Source organism: Scophthalmus maximus, chromosome 5, assembly GCF_022379125.1.
Source record: "Scophthalmus maximus strain ysfricsl-2021 chromosome 5, ASM2237912v1, whole genome shotgun sequence".
In the NCBI taxonomy this organism is placed as follows: Eukaryota; Metazoa; Chordata; class Actinopteri; order Pleuronectiformes; family Scophthalmidae; genus Scophthalmus; species Scophthalmus maximus.
The window spans coordinates 9,591,826-9,610,855 of NC_061519.1; the positions used below are offsets into that span (position 1 = coordinate 9,591,826).

Here is a 19,030-nt window from a genome sequence, read left to right on the forward strand (position 1 = left end):
GTCATATGATGTTTCATACTAATTAAGTATTTATCAGGCCCCTATATACTGTATATACTGTACAGTGTCTGTAGGATCCTTGGGGGCTATAGTTTCAACTAGTGGCGGCTGTTCTCTCACACTGCAGTTTGTTCTTGATTTTGAGCACTGAATTCCATGAGTTATTGATTAATTTAGCAGCTTTATGACAGATATGCCCGCAGTTTAGGCACGGGCTGTCTCACCGCTTAAGATTTTGAGTTTGCTGCCAATAAGAATGCCGATTGCCACACCTCTTTTGTCCCTATATTCACGGATCTCGGCAAACGTCGGTGAGTAAAATGGACCAGAACCAACTGAAATGATTGCCCATGCTACAAATTTAAGGCCTCAGGTTGTAATAAACTGCAATTATTAAGCCTTTTTTTTGTTAGAACTTTGCACATTAATTTGTCTGTCTCCTTTATGTTATAATCTTGCAGGGCATCCAAATTAAATTCATTAGTCTACGTCTTGAGTCCACTGTAGGAAACGTTTCGATTTGAGCTCTTGCACAAAAAAGCAGTCAATCATATCTGAGATCAGTCTCACTTAGAGGTTATTAAGAGTTTGGGCCACATCGCATGTATCATCTTCTTAATATAAAAACTTAATGAAGCCTGTTGAGGCTGCGGCAGCCGAGGCAAGTCTTTGGAGAAGGATGATAGCACGCTCTTAACACTCCTCTGAACCGTGGCGCGGGGAGCAGCAGTTTTCAGACTTTACACCAGGGATGTAGCTAAGGGGTCACTCCACTCTCCACAATGAATTTTCTGCAATTATGCGAGAGGTGGTGGTTGAGTGGCTACATGGGGGACACTCATGTTATACCCTGGAGTAGCAGGTGAATGTCCTCGTAAGACTTATGGCTGCCTGTGGTGCTGTGCAGGGCGTTATGCGAGAGCATGCTGCAACATTTGTGAAAAAGAAGCTCTTCGGTCAGTTAAATGTTGTGTGATGAGAACACTGGCTCGCAGTTTCACCTGTGTGTGTGTTGTGTTCATTGCTCTGCTTCGAGATGTGGTAAGTCTGTCTGTAAACACCAGCTGTGTGTGTGTGCGTGTGTGTGTGTGTGTGTGTGTGTGTGTGTGTGTGTGTGTGTGTGTGTGTGTGTGTGTGTGTGTGTGTGTGTGTGTGTGTGCGTCTGTGTGTGTGTGTGTGTGTGTGTGTGTGTGTGTGCGTGTGTACTCTGGCAGACCAAATGAATCCTGGAGACAAGGAGGTCAGACTTTGACCATGTTCATGCAACAGTCACCAACATGATATGAGTGTTTGCATTAAAACACTGATAATAATATATATTTTGTATTATGGGGTCAGAGAGTGTTAAGTCAAAGGCTCCCAACATAGGTGTTAGAACCACAAAGGATCAATCTGAGCACTCTAAACATGTTTGTATTTCAACTTTGGATCTGAAATACAAACATGTTTAGAGTAAATTTTAAATAAATCAACCTGAAAATGTCAGAACGCAGAGGTCAGACATGTACAGCCCAAGAAGTAACAACATATATTTAGCAAAAAAAACACAGACAGGTGAGAAAACTAAAACCACTCTCATATATATCAATTAAATATGAATCTGTTGTCACTTTGATGTCACAATGCAACCACATTAGACTCACAGCCGTGCAATCAGGAACGAAACGTTATCACGATAAACATTTTGATATCAATCGATTGGAAAAATGTGAAGTACTTATTTACTTTGAGTTTAAAAACTGATTTTTGCTCATGGGTAGAAGTTGAAGAAACCACATAGTTGATAGTGGATTTAATGTTTTTATTGGCCAGCCTTCTCAGAAAGCCCGTGCTCATAACCCTAACTGTTGTTTATACAATGCCGTTTTTTGTGCAGATCACACAAACACATAGATATACAACGTGTTAATCGCTGAGCTTCAGTCTAGTCTCCGAGGCTGCCGTCTGCAGCTTCAAATTTACATACCGGAAAGTGGTATCGATCTCCTCGTCTAACTATCTGCGAGAAAAAAACAAACGTGTGTGTTTCTGGAAATGCCAAACTACTCAGGGAAACACTGAAAAAAGACAGTGGGCTGCTGATGGTGGAACCGCTGCCTTAAAGACCACGGCCGAATGGTATGAAAAGTGTATTAGTGGCATTTGACAACTGCCCCTTTTGTGCTTGGGTTGGTTCTAGTGCTCAGTCGGGTTGCAGGACTTTTTCGTCGGTCCAGTGGACAGGAGACAGAGGTCAAAGGAGAGACAGACAGCGAGAGACGCTAATTCACCACCGTCCCCTCAATAAATATGAACAGCATCATCACGTTTCATGCCGCCATATCCACTGATCCTTGTCGTGCTTTTCCGCTCAAACCTAATAGAAAACATCTGCTACAGCATACCGCACACAGTAGAAGGATCATTGCGGGAAGGGGAGAGGGGGGGAAAAAAGCAGCCTGTTGATAACCAACTCAATCAGACATTTCACTGTCAGACATAATCTGTTGTGCTGCCCCCCCCCCAATGTCCGGCAAATTAAAGTTCTTGTTGGGGCCTGATAGCTCCTCCATCTTGGGAGCGAGGTGTGATCTATACACCACAACAGGTCAAAAGAGGGAGAAAATGCAGGCACGAACTTGAAAATGAAGCTCGAGTGACTGATGTGCAGTCTCGCTGATGCTGTTGGAGGCTCCGTGAGGACTAATTCATCGGGGGCACCGAAGCAGGCCCCGATTGCTGCCAGGTCACAGCACAGAAATCCTTCAGACAATTAACGCGGGCAAGCATCACCGTACACACGTTGTCGTGGCAACGTGATGAACGAGCTTAATTGCTGTACAGTGGGAGAGGAGGAACGGTCCCACGGGAGCACGAGCAGAAAACGCAACTGTGGCGTGTTGTTGTTGTTTTTTTGTTTAACTGATCAACATGGAGAGACTCCAGCGGGCTGCGAGGGGAGGATGGTGCGCACACGGAGGCAGCAAGGTGCTCTTCCTCCGCTCACACGCCCGCTGGTGTGCCGAGGGGGGGGGGGGGGTGTAGCGCTCCGGATCGTCCCCGCAAAGGCGACACAAAGGCGGACGGCGGCCGGTCACGATGAGCCGCTGTCATCTGCGGTAATCTTGCGAATATTTAGGTCAATCTGAGAAAGTGATGCCGTTAGTTTTTTTTTTCGCATCAGCCGCCCCCCCCCCATCACACCTCTCCCCCGACCCCCACACACCAGCGGCCAAGGATGGATGGATGGATGGCGAGTCTGTAGCTGAAATGGGGAGGTGGGGGGGGGGGGTCCATTTCAGTCCACGATCAATGCATGCGCACCACAGCCCTTTAGCGCATCACAATAATACTCGTAAAACGCACAACACCACACCACGCCTCGGCATTAAACTGACAGGGGGGGAAGCAAAAAAACATCTGGCGCGCACCTCGAACAAAAACACAACATCCAGCCATATTCCCAGCAGGCTGTCACATCCTAGCATTTTTTTTCTCCCTCAAGCATTTGCACAGATGGGGGGGGGGGGGGGGGGGGGGGGTGAGCGGAATGAGGAAACTGACATTGCGCCTGCTTACTGTAAAATAAATTCCCTCGGGGGGTGGGGGGTGGAGAGCCTCCGTTTCCTTCCCTCTGGACTCCCCGCAGTTCCGACGTGCGAAATTCCCCGAAATTCAGACCATGCGAAACAGGTAGTCAGTCATTCCGCCCTGCGAAGTGTCTGGTCCGGTGTGCGGAGGGGAGACGGCGAGCCCAGCATCGGAGAGAGAGGAGGAGGAGACAGCCAGCCAGCTGTGGGGAGGAAGTGAGGAGGAGAGGAGAGGAGAGGAGAGGAGAGGAGAGGAGCGGCCGGGGCCGGAGCACTGCGCACAGGAGAGGAGGCTGGGAGAGCGGCAGAGGTGCTCTCTCACTCCCTCTCACTCCCTCTCTCTCTCTATACCTCTCTTTCTCTCCCTATCCCTCCCCCTCTCTCCCTCTCTCTCTCTCTCCCTCTCTCTATTTTACAATGCAACCCCCCCCCCCCCCCCCCCCCCCCTCAACGCCAGTGGAGTCGCGGCTCGGGTACCAGCGGCAGCAGCGACACCCAGCGGTGATGAGAGGCAGTACACGGCGTGGATGGTGATTAATGGAGAAGGCAGCAGCAGCTGGAGGAGGAAATGTGCTGTCATCGCGGCTCAGGTATCAAAATCACATTGAACTCATTGATTTCGAAGTGATTTCCAGACTCATTATCGTTTATTTTGTTATTATTGGAAAGACCAAAATGTTGTGTTTCCCAAAAAGACACGCACATTTTGACCGATAGGACACACTGTAGGGTGCGGGTCTTCCTGTGGGGCACGAACACATCAGTTGTTTACAACGATTGTGAACATTTCTAGCGCTATCATTTTTTTTTATCCAGGGACTTCACATTAGACGATTCACATGATTCAGAGTTTCTAATTCCTCTGATTGGTCAAACATCTGGAAGCCATGGGGCAGCGCACTCGGTGCTTGTGAGCTGTAACCTTTTTCCCTCACTGGTGTAGGGGTTCTGAAAGAAAACTGTAAAACTACGTAACTAAGTGACAGAACATACTTTTTTGGAAATGTCATCTCCTCAAATCCATCCGTACATGTTCGAGTTTGAATCTGCTCTGGAATATGAGAGTGGACAGAAAAAAAAAATCTGGAGCAGCAAAGATTAGAGCGAGATGCCTTCAGTAAATATGATGCCCATTACCTGCTTATTGCAGCATAAAGGTGAATTTAGTCACTCTATCACAATGTCTATATGTTGTATATATATGCCCATGTTACTAGTTCGGGAACATGAGGGAAATGTGCTAAACTGCAGACTGAAGTGGAAAACATCTGGTGTCAGGACAAAAAAATAAAGCTAACGCTGTTATGCTACTGTTGCCAAACAGTATAATAAACCTGCACCATTGGGTTTTGTATATCAGAGTACATTACATGCCTATAATGCTGCTCAAGCAGACTGTTTTGGGAGACTGAGCTGTGCTGTGAGCAGATGACCATATAAAGAAATAAGGGAAAAGCATAATAGTTCAGTGTGCTAGTTCATTTTTAAGCGTGGAGCAGTTGCCTTTTTTCTTGGTGGATGTTTGTGTGGTCTCTCATTCGGCAAATCAAGACGCACAGACGAGATGTGTCCTTTATATGCTGATGAGGAGACATTAGCTCCGAAGTGAATGTGTTGTTGTTCCAGCTCTGTGGCTCTCTTTTGTGTCGCACGTCAGGGCTCGTGTCTGGCTGTAAGTCAGCATCACAGTCACGCTGTTGGTAGACGGAGCGTTGAAACTACTGCTTCATTCAAATACAGCTTAACGTAGATTGATTTCATTAGCAATATGCAAATGAGCCCTTGTGTACATAGACGGAGAATCAGTGGCATTCTGACTCGCTGATGCGTGCACAGGGAAATGGAAAAACAAAAATTCTAAAGTACTAATACTGTGACCCTGTTTGATAATTGTGCATATAACTATTGTTACATGCTAAATATGTGTCCAAAAAATAAAGTGATTTCTGTGTTAAAATCCCAATATCTTCTTCCTGTACTCGATCATTAACTAGCAGGCAAAGCAATACTGTATTTACATACACACGTGGCCGGGGTCTCATTCATTTTACCCCGTTGGTCTAAGGTGGGTGAGGAAAATGAAGTGAGGCTAGCATCCTATATCTCTCACTAAGCCACACCCCACTTTCTGGGTGTGGCTTATTCACAACTGAATGCCATCCACTTATTCTGTTATATTTGCAAAAATAGGTCACATTACTGAAGCTAAAGGCACTCTTCTGTTTCACTGTGACTTTTAAATAGTGTTGCCGTATGTTTAGAAGAAGAAAAGTCTTTAATTATCCCAGACTGCCTGTTATGCAGTCCCTCAGTCGGACCTCTGGCATATACATTAAACATCTGTGCAAGACCGCCTTCTATCACCTCAGGAACATTGCCAAACTCTGTCCCACACTTTGTCTGTCAGTTGCCGAAAACCTTGTCCACGCCTTTGTCTCCTCAAGGCTGGACTACTGCAACGCTCTCCTCATCGGGACTCATAGCAAGAGCATTCAAAAGCTTCAATACGTCCAAAACAGCGCCACTAGGATCCTGATGAGGATACGAAAATATGACCACATCACACCCGTCCTTCACTCACTCCACTGGCTTCCTGTCTCTTTCAGGATTGATTACAAAATCTCCCTACTCACCTATCAGTGCATCCAGGGCAATGCCCCTCCCTACCTGAAAGATCTAGTCTCACCACAAACCTCCTCGCCCAACCTCCGCTCCGGAAACAAAACATTCACCCTTCACCCCTCCAGGACCAGGCTGCGCACCATGGGGGATCGAGCCTTCTGCTCAGCCGCTCCTCGCCTGTTGAATTCCCTTCCAGACCACCTGAGGGCTCCACAAAGCACCTTTCTTTTTAAACAAACATTCCCCTAAATTGTTGTACTTTTTCTCCCACCGATGTTTTTTCTTTTTAAACCTTCTTTTATCTTGTTTCTACTCTGTAGCACTTTGAGATTATTATTATTAATATTAGCTCAGGTCTCCTTGAAAGACCACTTTCTTCTGATTGGATGAACATCCAAAAGATTGCTAAGGGACATGTGCATATGAGCACCACTTTATCCTCTTATTGGTGTGGAGGCCCTGAAAGCTAACTGTAAAACTTCAAAATACATCACTTTCCAACATTTACATATGGCACTACTAGTTTACAAGTGCCTAACACTGAGGCCGTTCTTCCTGATTGGGTTCTATCTGTCAACGACTCTATTTCGAGATTACCAGATGGTGTTAGGATTTGCTGACTCTAAACACCACCTCATCCGCTTACTGGTGATGGAGGTTCTGAAAGCAAAACTGTAAGTAACAAGGAACTAAAACTCAAAATCCTCCATATATGTTAGAGCCCAAATCCGACCGGGACATACAGCAGGATGTACACAATGGGTCTGTAATTTTTTTAACGAATGACCCTGTTAATAGTTATCACATGGAACAAAAAAGACGCATGGTAAAAGGTTAGATGTGCTGTAAGAAAGCATGTTAACCTTAATGTAAGTGAAATTCACACCCAATTTCTGAAGGATCCCAGAGAGTCCTTCAGAAAGCCTCTTCTAACAAGCCCTCTCCGAACTGTAGGCTGGTGAAGTCCTGGTAAAATTTCCAGGAAAATATCCGAGTGAGCCAATGTGAGAATACAGCAGGGAAACCTCCAAAAGATTCACAGCAAGCGATGAACGCTCTAACCAGGTGCCACCCCATCGATTGAATGTTACAGAACATGTTCTCCTGCTGTGAACGCGTCGGACCCGAACAATCTCCTGCTGCGTTCATCATATGTGAATGTCAAATTCGTGTGGGACTCTTGTCAAACAGTTAAGTTGTGGTGGAGGAAACGGAAGGTAACAGCCCACATTCAGACATCAATCATGAGAAAAAAAATATATAACTTGTACTTTTCAATTGAGAGCTGCAGCAGGAGAAGCTGAACACGACGTGTCAGCTTTGGCTTGCTTCACTGGAGTGACGATTACGGAGCCGTGAAGCTTCTGGAGAGAGTAGGGATAAAACCATCACAGTTTGACCGGCTTTACCGGGGTTTAAATCCCAGATGGAGCATAACCACGGCAATTCTAGGTGCTGCCTGTGCCTCAGTAATCATGTTGTACGCGTAAGTGTAAAAGTCCTCACCTGAACAGGGGAGTGCAACATACACCGCATATTGCATATGACAGGCAATGGCAACTCGCAACAAGCCTCACACCCTTGGGGGGTGTCATCCCTGGGTGTCCCTGCCCTCCCGAGACAGGAAGAAAAGGAAACTGCTTTGTGGTAGACAGCAAATTTACAGCTCATATTACTTTTTAAACACCCCCAATAGCCATTGGAAGCAAGCAAATGTACTGCACATTGTTTCCAGAATGAACCAGAACATCTAATTTCTCTGTCTCCTCAACAGATCCCACTCCCGCTCTGTGTCCTTACCAGCTGAAAACAGACATAGCCCCTTCGGAAAACTGGCAAGAAAGAGCACAATATATGCACAGGCACGCATGCCAAACCAGGACAAAACCTTCACTGGAGGGAGTTCGAACACAAACGGAGAGTGGAAAAAGTTTTGTAACCCAGTTGAACTGAGCTTTGTACATCCTCTGACTCTTTTCTATCTCCGACTCTGTCTATATTTGTCTCCCTCTCCTCCTCGCAGTCCCTCTTTGTCTAACACTTCTTTGTTCAGTCAACTGTGAGCTATTTCTAAATGCCACAGTCAATGGCATCAATGGCAAACAAAATCTTGCACGCATTGTTCTCGCATGCACCGTGTGCCTCGCTGCGCGAGGAGTGACTTTGAATGTCCTGATTATCTGCACACACCACAGTCAAAATGTCATGCGGCGGAAGAGGCAGCAATTTTAATTCACACCAAATTTTTTAAATGTCACCTAGTGGAAGCATTATGTGTCTATGATGCAACAATGTAAGCTGCTATTAATCTCTGAGAGTCGATACATGCACTTGCTGTATCATCCCCAGTGTGCTCTCTTCGTGCTGTTTCTTGCTGTATACTCCATTTGAGCTATTCTTATCTCTAGCCTATCCTCCACCGCTCTAATGACCTGACATCTCTGCAGGGATCATTAAAGTTTCATCTGACCTAATCTAAAAATTGAAGTCCCCTTAAGCCAGGCACTTGTATGCTCCAGTGGAGCTGCTCACTGTCCATCGGTAGGAAATGTGGTCGTATTGCTGGGAGAAGCTGCTCGCAGGTGTCAGTGTGTGTGTGTGTGTGTGTGTGTGTGTGTGTGTGTGTGTGTGTGTGTGTGTGTGTGTGTGTGTGTGTGTGTGTGTGTGTGTGTGTGTGTGTGTGTGTGTGTATGTGTGTGTGTGCCTGCATGCGTGTGCGTGTGTTTGTGTGAGAAACACATTGCTGCAGGGAGGAACACATGCTCATTTAAACCTGCGCTAACACAAAAGAATATGTGAACCCGCGGCTTTTGGTCTGAGAGCAGGTGGTGATGGGACAGTATGATGATTATATTATCTATGCACTTTTAATGGCTTTTGAAATTGTCAACAATAAAACAAACAAAGCACCCACCTAACATCCCGGTGCTTAGTGAGATGGATAGACCATAAACATAACAGGTATGGGCGCGAATATCTGGCCGTTTGCATGTACCTGTAATTAATATGTAACGTAATTTTCTCAACTTTGCCCTCACTGTGATTGGATCGCAATTTGCAATTTTGATAAGAGGAGCTGGTGAACTCATTAGCAATCAAAGCAAATTCCAGGTCACGGGGTATATGGGCTCTGGCCTACTTGTTTTCCCTTTTTTTAGCCATGCTAGAGGCATGGCAGTCCTGGTGAGTCAATCTGCCGCTGTGGCCCAGGCGAACAGATATCTCCACAACCACTATCAGTCACTTTCCCACAGACTTTGGTGTCTCACTTTTCCTCTAGCGTCACCACAAAGTTCACATTTGGGACTTTGAATGAAATGTCTCACCAAGAATTGGAAGGATTGCCAGGCAATCAGGTTCCCCATAGGATGAATGGTAATCATTTTACTATCCTCTGACTTTTCAGCCAGCGTCCCATTTTAATCATTCCTGCAACACACATTTTTCAATGTGTGAAACTGAAATGTTCCAGACACATGACACATATTATAAAAATGGATGTAGTCACCACGCCTGGAAATTGAAGCCAATGCAGAAGTACCGAAAATCTGTATTCTCTGGAATGACCTTCAGAGAGCGAAGAGGTCAGTTTCTATAGAAGTAGTATCACTTGAAAGCATAACGCCAGTAAACCTTTTCCTGAAGAGTTTTAGTTTCATGTCTTCTTCAACACAGCATGCTCATTTTGTAAATTTTGGTCCTATAGTAAAATAGACAATGAATCATGATATGCATTGAGGCATGGATACAGCGTGATTGAAAGATAGTACCATCCTAAAGATGCATGCAGGTGTACAGTAGGTGGACGTGCAGTGAACGAGCTCTCGGTCAGACCCACCCCATGATCCTCCAAATATGGTTGCTTCTGGTTTCAAAAAACCACGATGGTGCTAACCAAAATTTTTAACTCAAATTTTTCGTGTTGTCTGTAAATCTGTTCTGCATGGCCGTATAATACCATCCTATTTCCAGGGGAACCTCCTTCCTTTTGTGGAATTTCAGAGGCTTTTTATGAACTGAACTTGGCTGGCTGATTTGCATCATGCACCTTTCATTTCCTCCCCTGCTGCTATTCTGAACAAGAGCAGCCCGGTAAATCCACTACATCGCTGCATATAATACAATAAACATATCCTGTCAATAATTCAGGGTGACAGGAGGATGTATTCTTTATTATAGTGTGGGCCTTATTGAAATAGACCTATGGGGACTTCTGCAATAGCTCTTTTCCTTATCAATATTAAGTCAAATTTATCTTTAATAAAATGAGTTATTCGTTTGGACCCAGCTGTTTCACTGGGCGAGTCCATCTTCGCAATTCAAATTCCCCAGTGAACTAACATGCTTTAAAAAAGATCTGCCCTTGGTCTTGATTAAAACTTGAAAGACAAAACCAGTCAGATTAATGCTGAGATTATTTCCTATCTGTGGAGCAGCTCCTCCGCTGATAAACTCTCATGCAGACTCAGGTCTGCTCAGGTTACAGCGAACCACATCTTCTGCGGTGAATAAAACATGACACTGCCGTCACCGGGGTTCACTGAAATCATGTCCTCTTCTGTAGGAGCAGCTTTCAACGAAATCCCTCCGTCTGAAGGTTAACGTTCATCTAAAAATCAAAGAGACAGGAAGGAGCCCTGGGCACAGACAGTCTCTGTCAGTGCGAGAGTGAAAACTCTAATGTTTACTGAAGATCCTGCAGGGAGACACAGACCCTGCATCCAAATACTGAGATGTGCAGAACCGTAAGCAAAGGAATTACACATCGGCCTTTAACCAGGCCATCCATACTCCTGCATAACAACTGGCTTGTTTTCTTCAGCATTGGGCGCTTTTTTTAAAAACTGACTTCAAAATATTTGATATTGTGGATCACAGTACTTTACTGGAAAGGTTACAGCCCATTAAACGGGCTAAGACCACCTCTGTGGTAGAACTCAGTAGCATCCAGCTGTTTCAAGTCTACTGCTCTTGGATTAGTAAAAGTGGGGGTCTCTTAGTTCATTTTTATTCACTATAGGCAAGAATAAAATAATCGGTGCCACCTTTCATTTTAATGTACATTATTATGCAGATACTTCTGCATAATAATGTAGTTCTGGAAAATAAGTTAATAGTAGTTGATAAGAAAAAAGATTTACCTATTTGAATTAGATCAGGATGATGTTAGGAAGCAATGCGAGAGGTGGCGTGAACGGCACTGAGGTCTCTGGGACATACTTGGGTCTTTTCTCTTAATATCAGTGAAAGATTGTGGTTTTGTTTTTATATGGTAACAACCACGTTGTGTCACAAGCTCCTACCATTTTTCTGTATTAAAGCAGACCACAATCTTGCTGCAGCCAGTGCCCGAACATAACCATAAAAATTTCAACACTACTACAACAGATGTGGTATTTCAAAATCAAGTATTCTGAAAACAAACAAATCACGATGCCAGTTTACCAATATGTTCGCATTAACATTCTTGCGCCAATAACAAAAATTACAACAGTATATTATGTTTCCTTCAATACAAAACAAAAAAAACACATCCGAATTTGCTGATTCAAAATTATTAGTGTATAAAGATTACCTGAATGAGACTGGTCTGAGTATGATTGTAATCTCTCTAGAAACAGACCCACATGAGGAACTCAGGACTTGCAAATTGAAGAATCATGTTTCCTCCAAATTGTTCAATCTACCATTGTGTCTGCACTTGATTGAGATCATGCATCGTCCTCCATCTTAAAGCCTCTGATTGTGTGTATCACGGTGCAATGCACCTTTTCACAGGTGATAAATTCTAACACTTTTCTGTTGTGAGGAGGTCTTCTTGAACCAACAGAATTGAGTTGCACTGTATATTTATCAATGAAGCAGTGCAGCAAAAAACTCAAATTACATCACATCTAAATGCAGCACAGCAATTATAATGCTATGACATTTAATCTTAACCAAACAGAACTTGCGAAAACTGCTTTTTTAAATACACCTACAAATAGAATGGGTAATGAAAAGTTTTCCCCAGAGCATTAAGCCTTAATGTGTAACCACTGTTCTGTGTAGGTACATTCCCTCCAGCTAAAACATGACAAGTGAACATGAAAGACATGGTAAAAGACAAAAGGCTGCAAATCCTGCTGAGCAAATCACAGCCACTGCCAACGAAGAGAGTGGGGACCAAAAGAACACTTCTACAGACAGATATGACTTTTCTTCAATCATGATTGCGTATTTAAATTGCAATCATCAAATTAATGAGGCTGCAATTTTTAATCACTAATCATGGACAGTCTGCAGCAGGTTATTGTGAAGACACCAGTTGCTGGAGAAGATTATAGAGAGGTAAAGCGCAGCAGTGTAGAAAAAGAGCCAGTGAATACTGTAAGTGAGCTGTGCCTCTGTGGATCCTGCCACCAGCGCAGATCTAACAGTGCAGTGGCTCCGCACGGCGTCTGAAGCTGGTGGGGGTGATCTGATCTCAACTCTTCACTCCTAATCACAGTCCTTTTTCACAACTTCCCAGACGTGCTCTGCAGAAGCCCTGCACCACCAGTACAAAGAGGATGCGTTTCCACAGCAACACAGCCTGAGACACTCATCGAGCTGGACCCGTGGATACGTACAGGGCAAAACTGCTTTATGTTTTTTTTTGTGTCACGTGTTTTTATGCTTTATTATTTTCAATCAGTGAAGCTGAAATGAGTCAAGGCAGACTCACTGACTAAACAGGCAAAATGTATGGCTGCTGGTGCCGGTGAGTAACACTTACTCTCTCTAGAGACGCCGTTATGTAGTTGAAACTATTACAGTTCTTAAAGAGCAACTTAACACTGAGCTGAAAAGCTGTGTTTTCATGGGTCTGGTATAGGGTAAAAGGTCAGAAGTGTGCTCAATGGTTCCCAAACAATGGGTTGGGACAGATTAGTGACGGCATCAGTTGCAACAGGTCACGTTGCAAAATCACAATGGTGATGTTTTCTGCAAACTAGCTCAAATAAATATAGATGTTATGCTGCAAAGTCTGTCAGTGGCAAGTCTCTGGTAACTTTTACTTTGGAGGATGAAAAGTTTGGGAACCCCTGCCCTCTTGTGCCCGTAACCACACCCAACAGTGATGTCACTGGATCCTGGAGTACAGCTGTATGTTACTGCAGCAAGGTCATAAGATAAGATTTACAGGGTGTGTCATTTAAATATGAAGGGATTTCAATATAAGATCAATGATGAACTACCTGAAATATGAGAAGTGGCCCTTAACTCCACTGAGAACCCACCATTGCACAGCCCCGTAGGATAATTAGAATCACAACTTGATGTTGGATCATTCTTACTAATGAGTGTTGAACTTGAACAGATGGCTGTATATTTTCATGAGGGATGTTGTTGAGACTGGATGTGACAGATAACCAACTCTCAAATTGTTGTATTACAAAACAAAATTGATTCACAAATATACTCAAAAGGTCCTCATGAGCGACTCCAGCAGCGAAACTTCTTGAGGTTTGACAATTTGGCACAAAAAGCTGCTTTCATTCTTGCTGACAGAGCCCCACCTTGTGGTCTGAATGAGTATTGCACAACATTATTATTCAACTGTTGACTGTCTAAGTTTACGTCATCACAGAGGAGCAAATAACCTCAGCACTAATAAACTGTGTCACTGAGTGCACTACATCTCCTCTTGTGTAATAATTTCTCCTGTCTAATTATAGTACCCAGACTTCATACAACTTCATGTGGTCCCACTCTGGATGATGAAATCTCTGGTTAATTCATCTTTATATGCACTGTATATACAATTAAAGTTGATTGTATTTTCTGAATTAAATTTGAGCTATGGCCTACCCTTCATTGAAACACATGGCACAGCAGGTTTTACATTCAACAACTGTGGTAACAATGAAAATATATATAAGGCCATAAAATTCTAAACATGCATATCTACAACTGTGGTTGCCTTTATCTCTTCTCCATGTTTGCATCAACATTAGGGCTTCTTCTAATCATTCAAATTTGTTGATTCATTGTTTGGTCCATGAAAATAGATCAAATATTTTTTGTCCGATAGTCCTGAACATTCATTCAATCAACATTATATCAGACAAGAAAGAGCACCAGGTGCTTATATTAGCTAGGTTGGAACCATTCAATACTCCGGATCTTTGCAACTTTAACCATGATACTCCAAAAAAAAAAAGAGAGAGACAAAACATTAGCTTGCAAAAGTGACCATACAGTTTCCATTTAAACTAAACTCAAAGAATGGGCTTTGCTGTTTTTCGCTAAAACGACGACGTCAGACGGACAGATTTTAACGAGGTGACCGTGAACGCATCATCCGGCCGGGCGCTGCTCAGCGCCGCTCTCCTCTCATCCTTTTGTGTCTCCTGTCCAATCAGCGCCCAGGTGCGGTTTGATGGCCGCTCATTGGTCGCGAAGGAGGAAGATGCGACGGCCATGGAGCACGGACTGGGGAATTTCTCAGACCGTCCTGTCGATGTGATTGATGTCGTTCAATAATTCCCACGCGCTGACACGTCGCGGTACGTAGTGCGGGGCGTCTGGATTCATTTCCGCTGCTCGGTTTTGGTGATTATTGTTTTCTTTTTGTTGTTTTCTGATTTATGTTTTGTTGGTTTCGGTTGATGTGATGTCGGGCCCGTCGCTCTGCCTTGTGGGCGAAGTCACTCCCTGGTAATGTAGCTCGGGGTTACTGCACTGGTGGAGCTGTCAGTGAAGGTAAGAAGATGCTGAGGCGGGACTCACACGAACTGAAATTAATCACCTTACGAGTTATTATAAGAATCTGTTTTTACTCGTAGTCGCGGTTCTACATGGTACTTGACGTGGGGGGCCTAATCGTGCACTGGCTGCCTGGATTAGCACGAGATACTTCACATTGTAGAGATCTGAAAAATACTGTTACTGAGTCCGCTCTTAAACACGGTGGGCTTAAATGACCATTATTAAATCTAGGGTTAAAATGAGCAATTAGAACTCAATGTGTAATCCTAGTGGTGTCCTTTTGAGTAACCATATATTGAGTCTCATATAAATATACATATGTTAATGCCATAGGATGTCGGGGTTTTCCCCCACTTTTAAACTGAAATAATTGGCTTCTGTAGAACAGTTTGGACAAAAATAAATAGGAATTACACTAACATATTTTGGTAAACATGGCGCTGAACGTCTCGAGGTTTGTGTTTTCATACCGCTGGCTCATTTCCTCCTACAGGTGTTGCTGTGTGAACGATGCACGAGCGATGTCTGATGTTGAGGCCACGTATGCAGACTTCATTGCCTCTGGCAGGACGGGACGGAGGAACGCCCTGCACGACATCCTGCAGAGTCCAACCGACCCCGAGGGACGAGAGCTGCCCCTCACCCTGTCACTGTCCCAGCTGCACATCAACGCAGGAGGGGGAGGTGAGCTATACTCTGTTAATATGTTATCCGCTTTTTCTTTTTGTTAATCCCTTGTCACTGTTCATGACCTAACCATGTCAGAGCATACATCTACTGTTAGATTGGGCATTTCCATGCTAAATACAAGCCAGGTTCCTTGGAATTACGCCGACCGTCCTTTACAAGAATTTCAACGCATTTCGGCTGATCGTGAAAATGTTATCATGATCGACACGTTAGATGAAATTAAGATGAAAGTCATCTCTTAAGCTCTCATCGCAATCCTTAAAGTGTGTACTAAAGAGTGAGGTTTTTGATTTTGTAGTTATCCTGCTGCATTATGCAATATTAGAAGTTTCCATTGGGTAAGTTCAATGTCTATGCATGAAGGGGGGGTGTTCTTAACTACAGGTGCAGTCAAAGTGCTCAAAATATATCATTCAAGGTTATGTTATTAATCTGCTGTTTTTTTTAATCCCACTATCTTCATTCTCAGAATCTACAGATTTCACATATTTTACTGGGTTATTTTTTTTTTTATGGTGTGCAGGCATGACTAGAAGGTGTACACTGTACTTTGGGGAGACCCCAACTTTAACAAAAAAGACCTGACATTCATCAGCCTTTTTGTAGCCCACCTAGCTATGTGGGGGGGAAATATTTCTATATATTTTTATTTAAGTATGCAGTAGCTACACATTGTAACTGACCAAAATCTGATCATCAGCATTTCCAAATTAAATTGATGTGCCTTTGAAGCGATAAAAGAATCTGAGCTAACAAGTCTTTCAGTCTTTAGAGACCTGTAAGGTCACTGTATTTTCTTGTTTCAAAATTTGTTTTAAATCTGTTTGAGGTATTAAACTCATAAAGGCAGTGATCTGATTTTCCTGATTGTCATACCACACCGACATGAAACCAGTGGCTTTGGTGCGACGAATCCATTCTTTAGTTCGAAAACCAAGGGAACAGTTTTGCAAATGGAGTTTGCACGTGAAGACTTTTTTAAGAATTTGTTAATGGTCCATCAGTTAATCTGCTCCCCTTCTCTTCGTTTCCCTGCAGAGGAAGAAGACGCGGAGGACAGCCAGAGCTCCTCCTCGTCAGCACAGAGGGAGGCTGGGCAGAGGAACAGCTAACCTATATGTGTGACGTGTGTAGTTAGGTATGTGTGATGAATCCGTTTGTCTAAAAGTGGGCTGGTAGCCGAAGGGTAGCACCACCACCACCACCGCCACCACTGCTGAGGTGCCGGTAAGCAGGGCACTGACACACTCATGTCCCTGTGGCTCTGCTGTGCAGTGGAACAACAGACTGACTGCGGGGTGTTTTTTTCAGAGTGGGTGTACGCAGACAGACACATTTTGTAGCTCTTTAAAGATGATCTTAGTCTCAGTCTTAGGTACTAAACACACACACACAGGTCAGATGACCGGAATGAAACAAGAAACTAGAAAGAGATCCTATGCGAGTTTTGTAATAGTGTAATCATTTGTGAGGCCGCTGAGACGTGCTGATGTAATGGGTCACAGTGGGAGTAGCATGTTTGTAGAGGCAGTGATGCTGATAGAGATTATTTTTCCAGTTAATCGCTTGTGCTTCTTTCGAACTGACAATACTGTAGAGGGAACTTGACTTCTCAGCTGTGGTAGAGCTGGAAAACACCACGAACAAAAGCACTGGGGTCTGGTTACTGAAAGGTGTGCCGTGTTTGCTGATTTTGGTGAAAGTGTTTGATGACCTATATCCAGGTGTGTGCTGCATGTGAAACTGGCCTATACTGTAGAAAGCGAACAGACTGTATCACTGGGAGGATGGTGTGACAGCATTCTGCTGACACCAACAATGTCGAGTTAGCAAGGGTGACATATTTCAGTGGTTAAAAAAAGAAATGATGATGGTGTACTACTGTATCTTACACCGTTTCTTTTTAAGATCTTTTTTACTTGTCTAGTAACACAATTATAATCCCAACCTTAAAGCTGGGAAGCAGATGAGAAGATTGAAACCACTCTCATGTCTTCACTAAATACGCAGCTGGAGCCAGCAGAAGTTAGGTGTAGCTTAGCATAAAGTATGGGAACAAGGGGAAGCAGCTAGCCTGGTTTTATCTAAAAAATCCTACAGCACCTGTAAAGGTCAATTTCATTTTGTAAGATCACAAATATCTGTTTAGAACGTTTAATTAACACAAAACCTAAATTGTTTCTTGGTTGCCGGGCAACCAGTGGTGACTCAAGGAAGTTACAGGTTATCTTCAGGGTTTTTTTGAAACAGAAGAAACAAGTCGGATATGACAAAATTTAGCATTGGAGCCGAAGAGGTGCTGCTAAGCCAGTTCTGTTAAGATTGGGATGGAGCCCAGCTAGTAGCTCCCCCGTTCGTAGTCTTAATAGTAAGCTACGATTAAAAGCTGTAAAGGTCTGGGTCTGTTCCATTTGTTTGACTTATAAATTAGCCCACAGATTAGCTGATTGTATTCCTTCACTATTCATTATTGTAGCCTACTTTAATCTCATGATAAAGTAGCACTATTGCACCACCTGCCTGCTCCTACTACATATTTGGCACACAGATGTGAGAGTGGTATTGATCGGTTCATCTGCATCCCGGCAGTAAAGTGCATTTCCCAAAAATATCAAACGAATTCCTTCAATGTACATATGCAATATTCAGTGAAGCTTCCAGTAAGTGTCACATGTTTGTGTGTGAAGGTTTCTGCCCCCGACACCGAGGCTGAACTACATTCCTGCTGCTTCGTGTAATAATGGGATAAATCTCATAATCATCATAAAGGGCGTCATGCATGCACTTTACAAACTGTATTTTGTCATTATTTTTGTCCTCAGTATAATCTTGCTGAAAGACCAGCAGCTTGACTGTTATCCGTCTCACTCATGCTGATGATAATAGGGTAAATATAGCTCTTTGTTTTATATAATACTCATTCAGTCAGGTTTTCAAATTGTAAACTGCCACGTGACTGTATAGTGACTTATTCACTACACTGTGTAAACCCAGCCCTTCATTAGTCAGCATGTAGACACATGGCAGATGCATGATTCTGCTAGACGCGTAAGTGTTTGTCTGACTGTCTATAACCATGTTTTCTACTACTATGTGTCAAACAATGTGTACAATAAACAATGAAAGACAGTAAACTGCCCGAGTTGGTTGTGTTGTACTTCAGCAGTTTGGCCAACAGGTGGCACTGTGGGAAAATGAATCAAACGTGACATTCAAACATGCGATACGCTTAAAAAATGTGGTAAAAATGAAACTACAAACATTATGTTGAATACATAATTTAACACATTCATAATCATAACCATTGTTTGACATTAATTATTTCACAGGATTATATATGGAAATGTGATGGGCAACATTTTTCTTGGCCTTTTTTTAAATGAGCAATTGTAAAACTCTCTAGTCCAGTGTTAACA

At 43.5% G+C, this 19,030-nt stretch overlaps 2 protein-coding genes across 8 annotated transcripts in view; one reads left to right on the top strand and one right to left on the bottom strand.

The window, feature by feature from the left end:
• The window catches only part of ctnnd2b (catenin (cadherin-associated protein), delta 2b), a 153,939-nt gene extending 150,008 nt beyond the window's left edge, over positions 1–3,931 (bottom strand). For 2 of the 5 annotated variants that reach the window (XM_035635203.2, XM_035635201.2), the window contains exon 1: positions 3,559–3,928. The gene's annotated coding sequence lies outside the window, so the exon portion shown is untranslated. Of the gene's footprint in view, positions 1–3,558 lie in introns of all 5 variants that reach the window. The other 3 variants (XM_035635200.2, XM_035635199.2, XM_035635202.2) reach the window with 3 other exon arrangements.
• A 10,654-nt stretch (positions 3,932–14,585) lies between these two features.
• On the top strand, positions 14,586–18,748 carry pkia (cAMP-dependent protein kinase inhibitor alpha). 3 transcript variants are annotated; one of them, XM_035634009.2, is made up of 4 exons: positions 14,586–14,722; positions 14,864–14,918; positions 15,418–15,608; positions 16,653–18,748. In XM_035634009.2, exons 3-4 carry the CDS (start codon positions 15,446–15,448, stop codon positions 16,724–16,726), a joined length of 237 nt encoding a protein of 78 aa, XP_035489902.1. In that variant the 5' UTR covers positions 14,586–14,722; positions 14,864–14,918; positions 15,418–15,445; the 3' UTR covers positions 16,727–18,748. The 3 variants fall into 3 exon arrangements, with proteins under 3 accessions (XP_035489902.1, XP_035489903.1, XP_035489901.1); XM_035634010.2 differs by lacking the exon at positions 14,864–14,918 and having other exon boundaries at positions 14,587–14,722; XM_035634008.2 differs by having other exon boundaries at positions 14,594–14,918.
• Positions 18,749–19,030: the final 282 nt, after the last annotated feature.

Excerpts from the sequence above, each read along its gene's own strand:
- pkia (XM_035634009.2), top strand. The coding sequence starts at position 15,446 with ATGTCTGATGTTGAGGCCACGTATGCAGACTTCATTGCCTCTGGCAGG. Across the intron at positions 15,609-16,652 it reads CATCAACGCAGGAGGGGGAG|AGGAAGAAGACGCGGAGGAC; the intron begins GTGAGCTATACT and ends GTTTCCCTGCAG.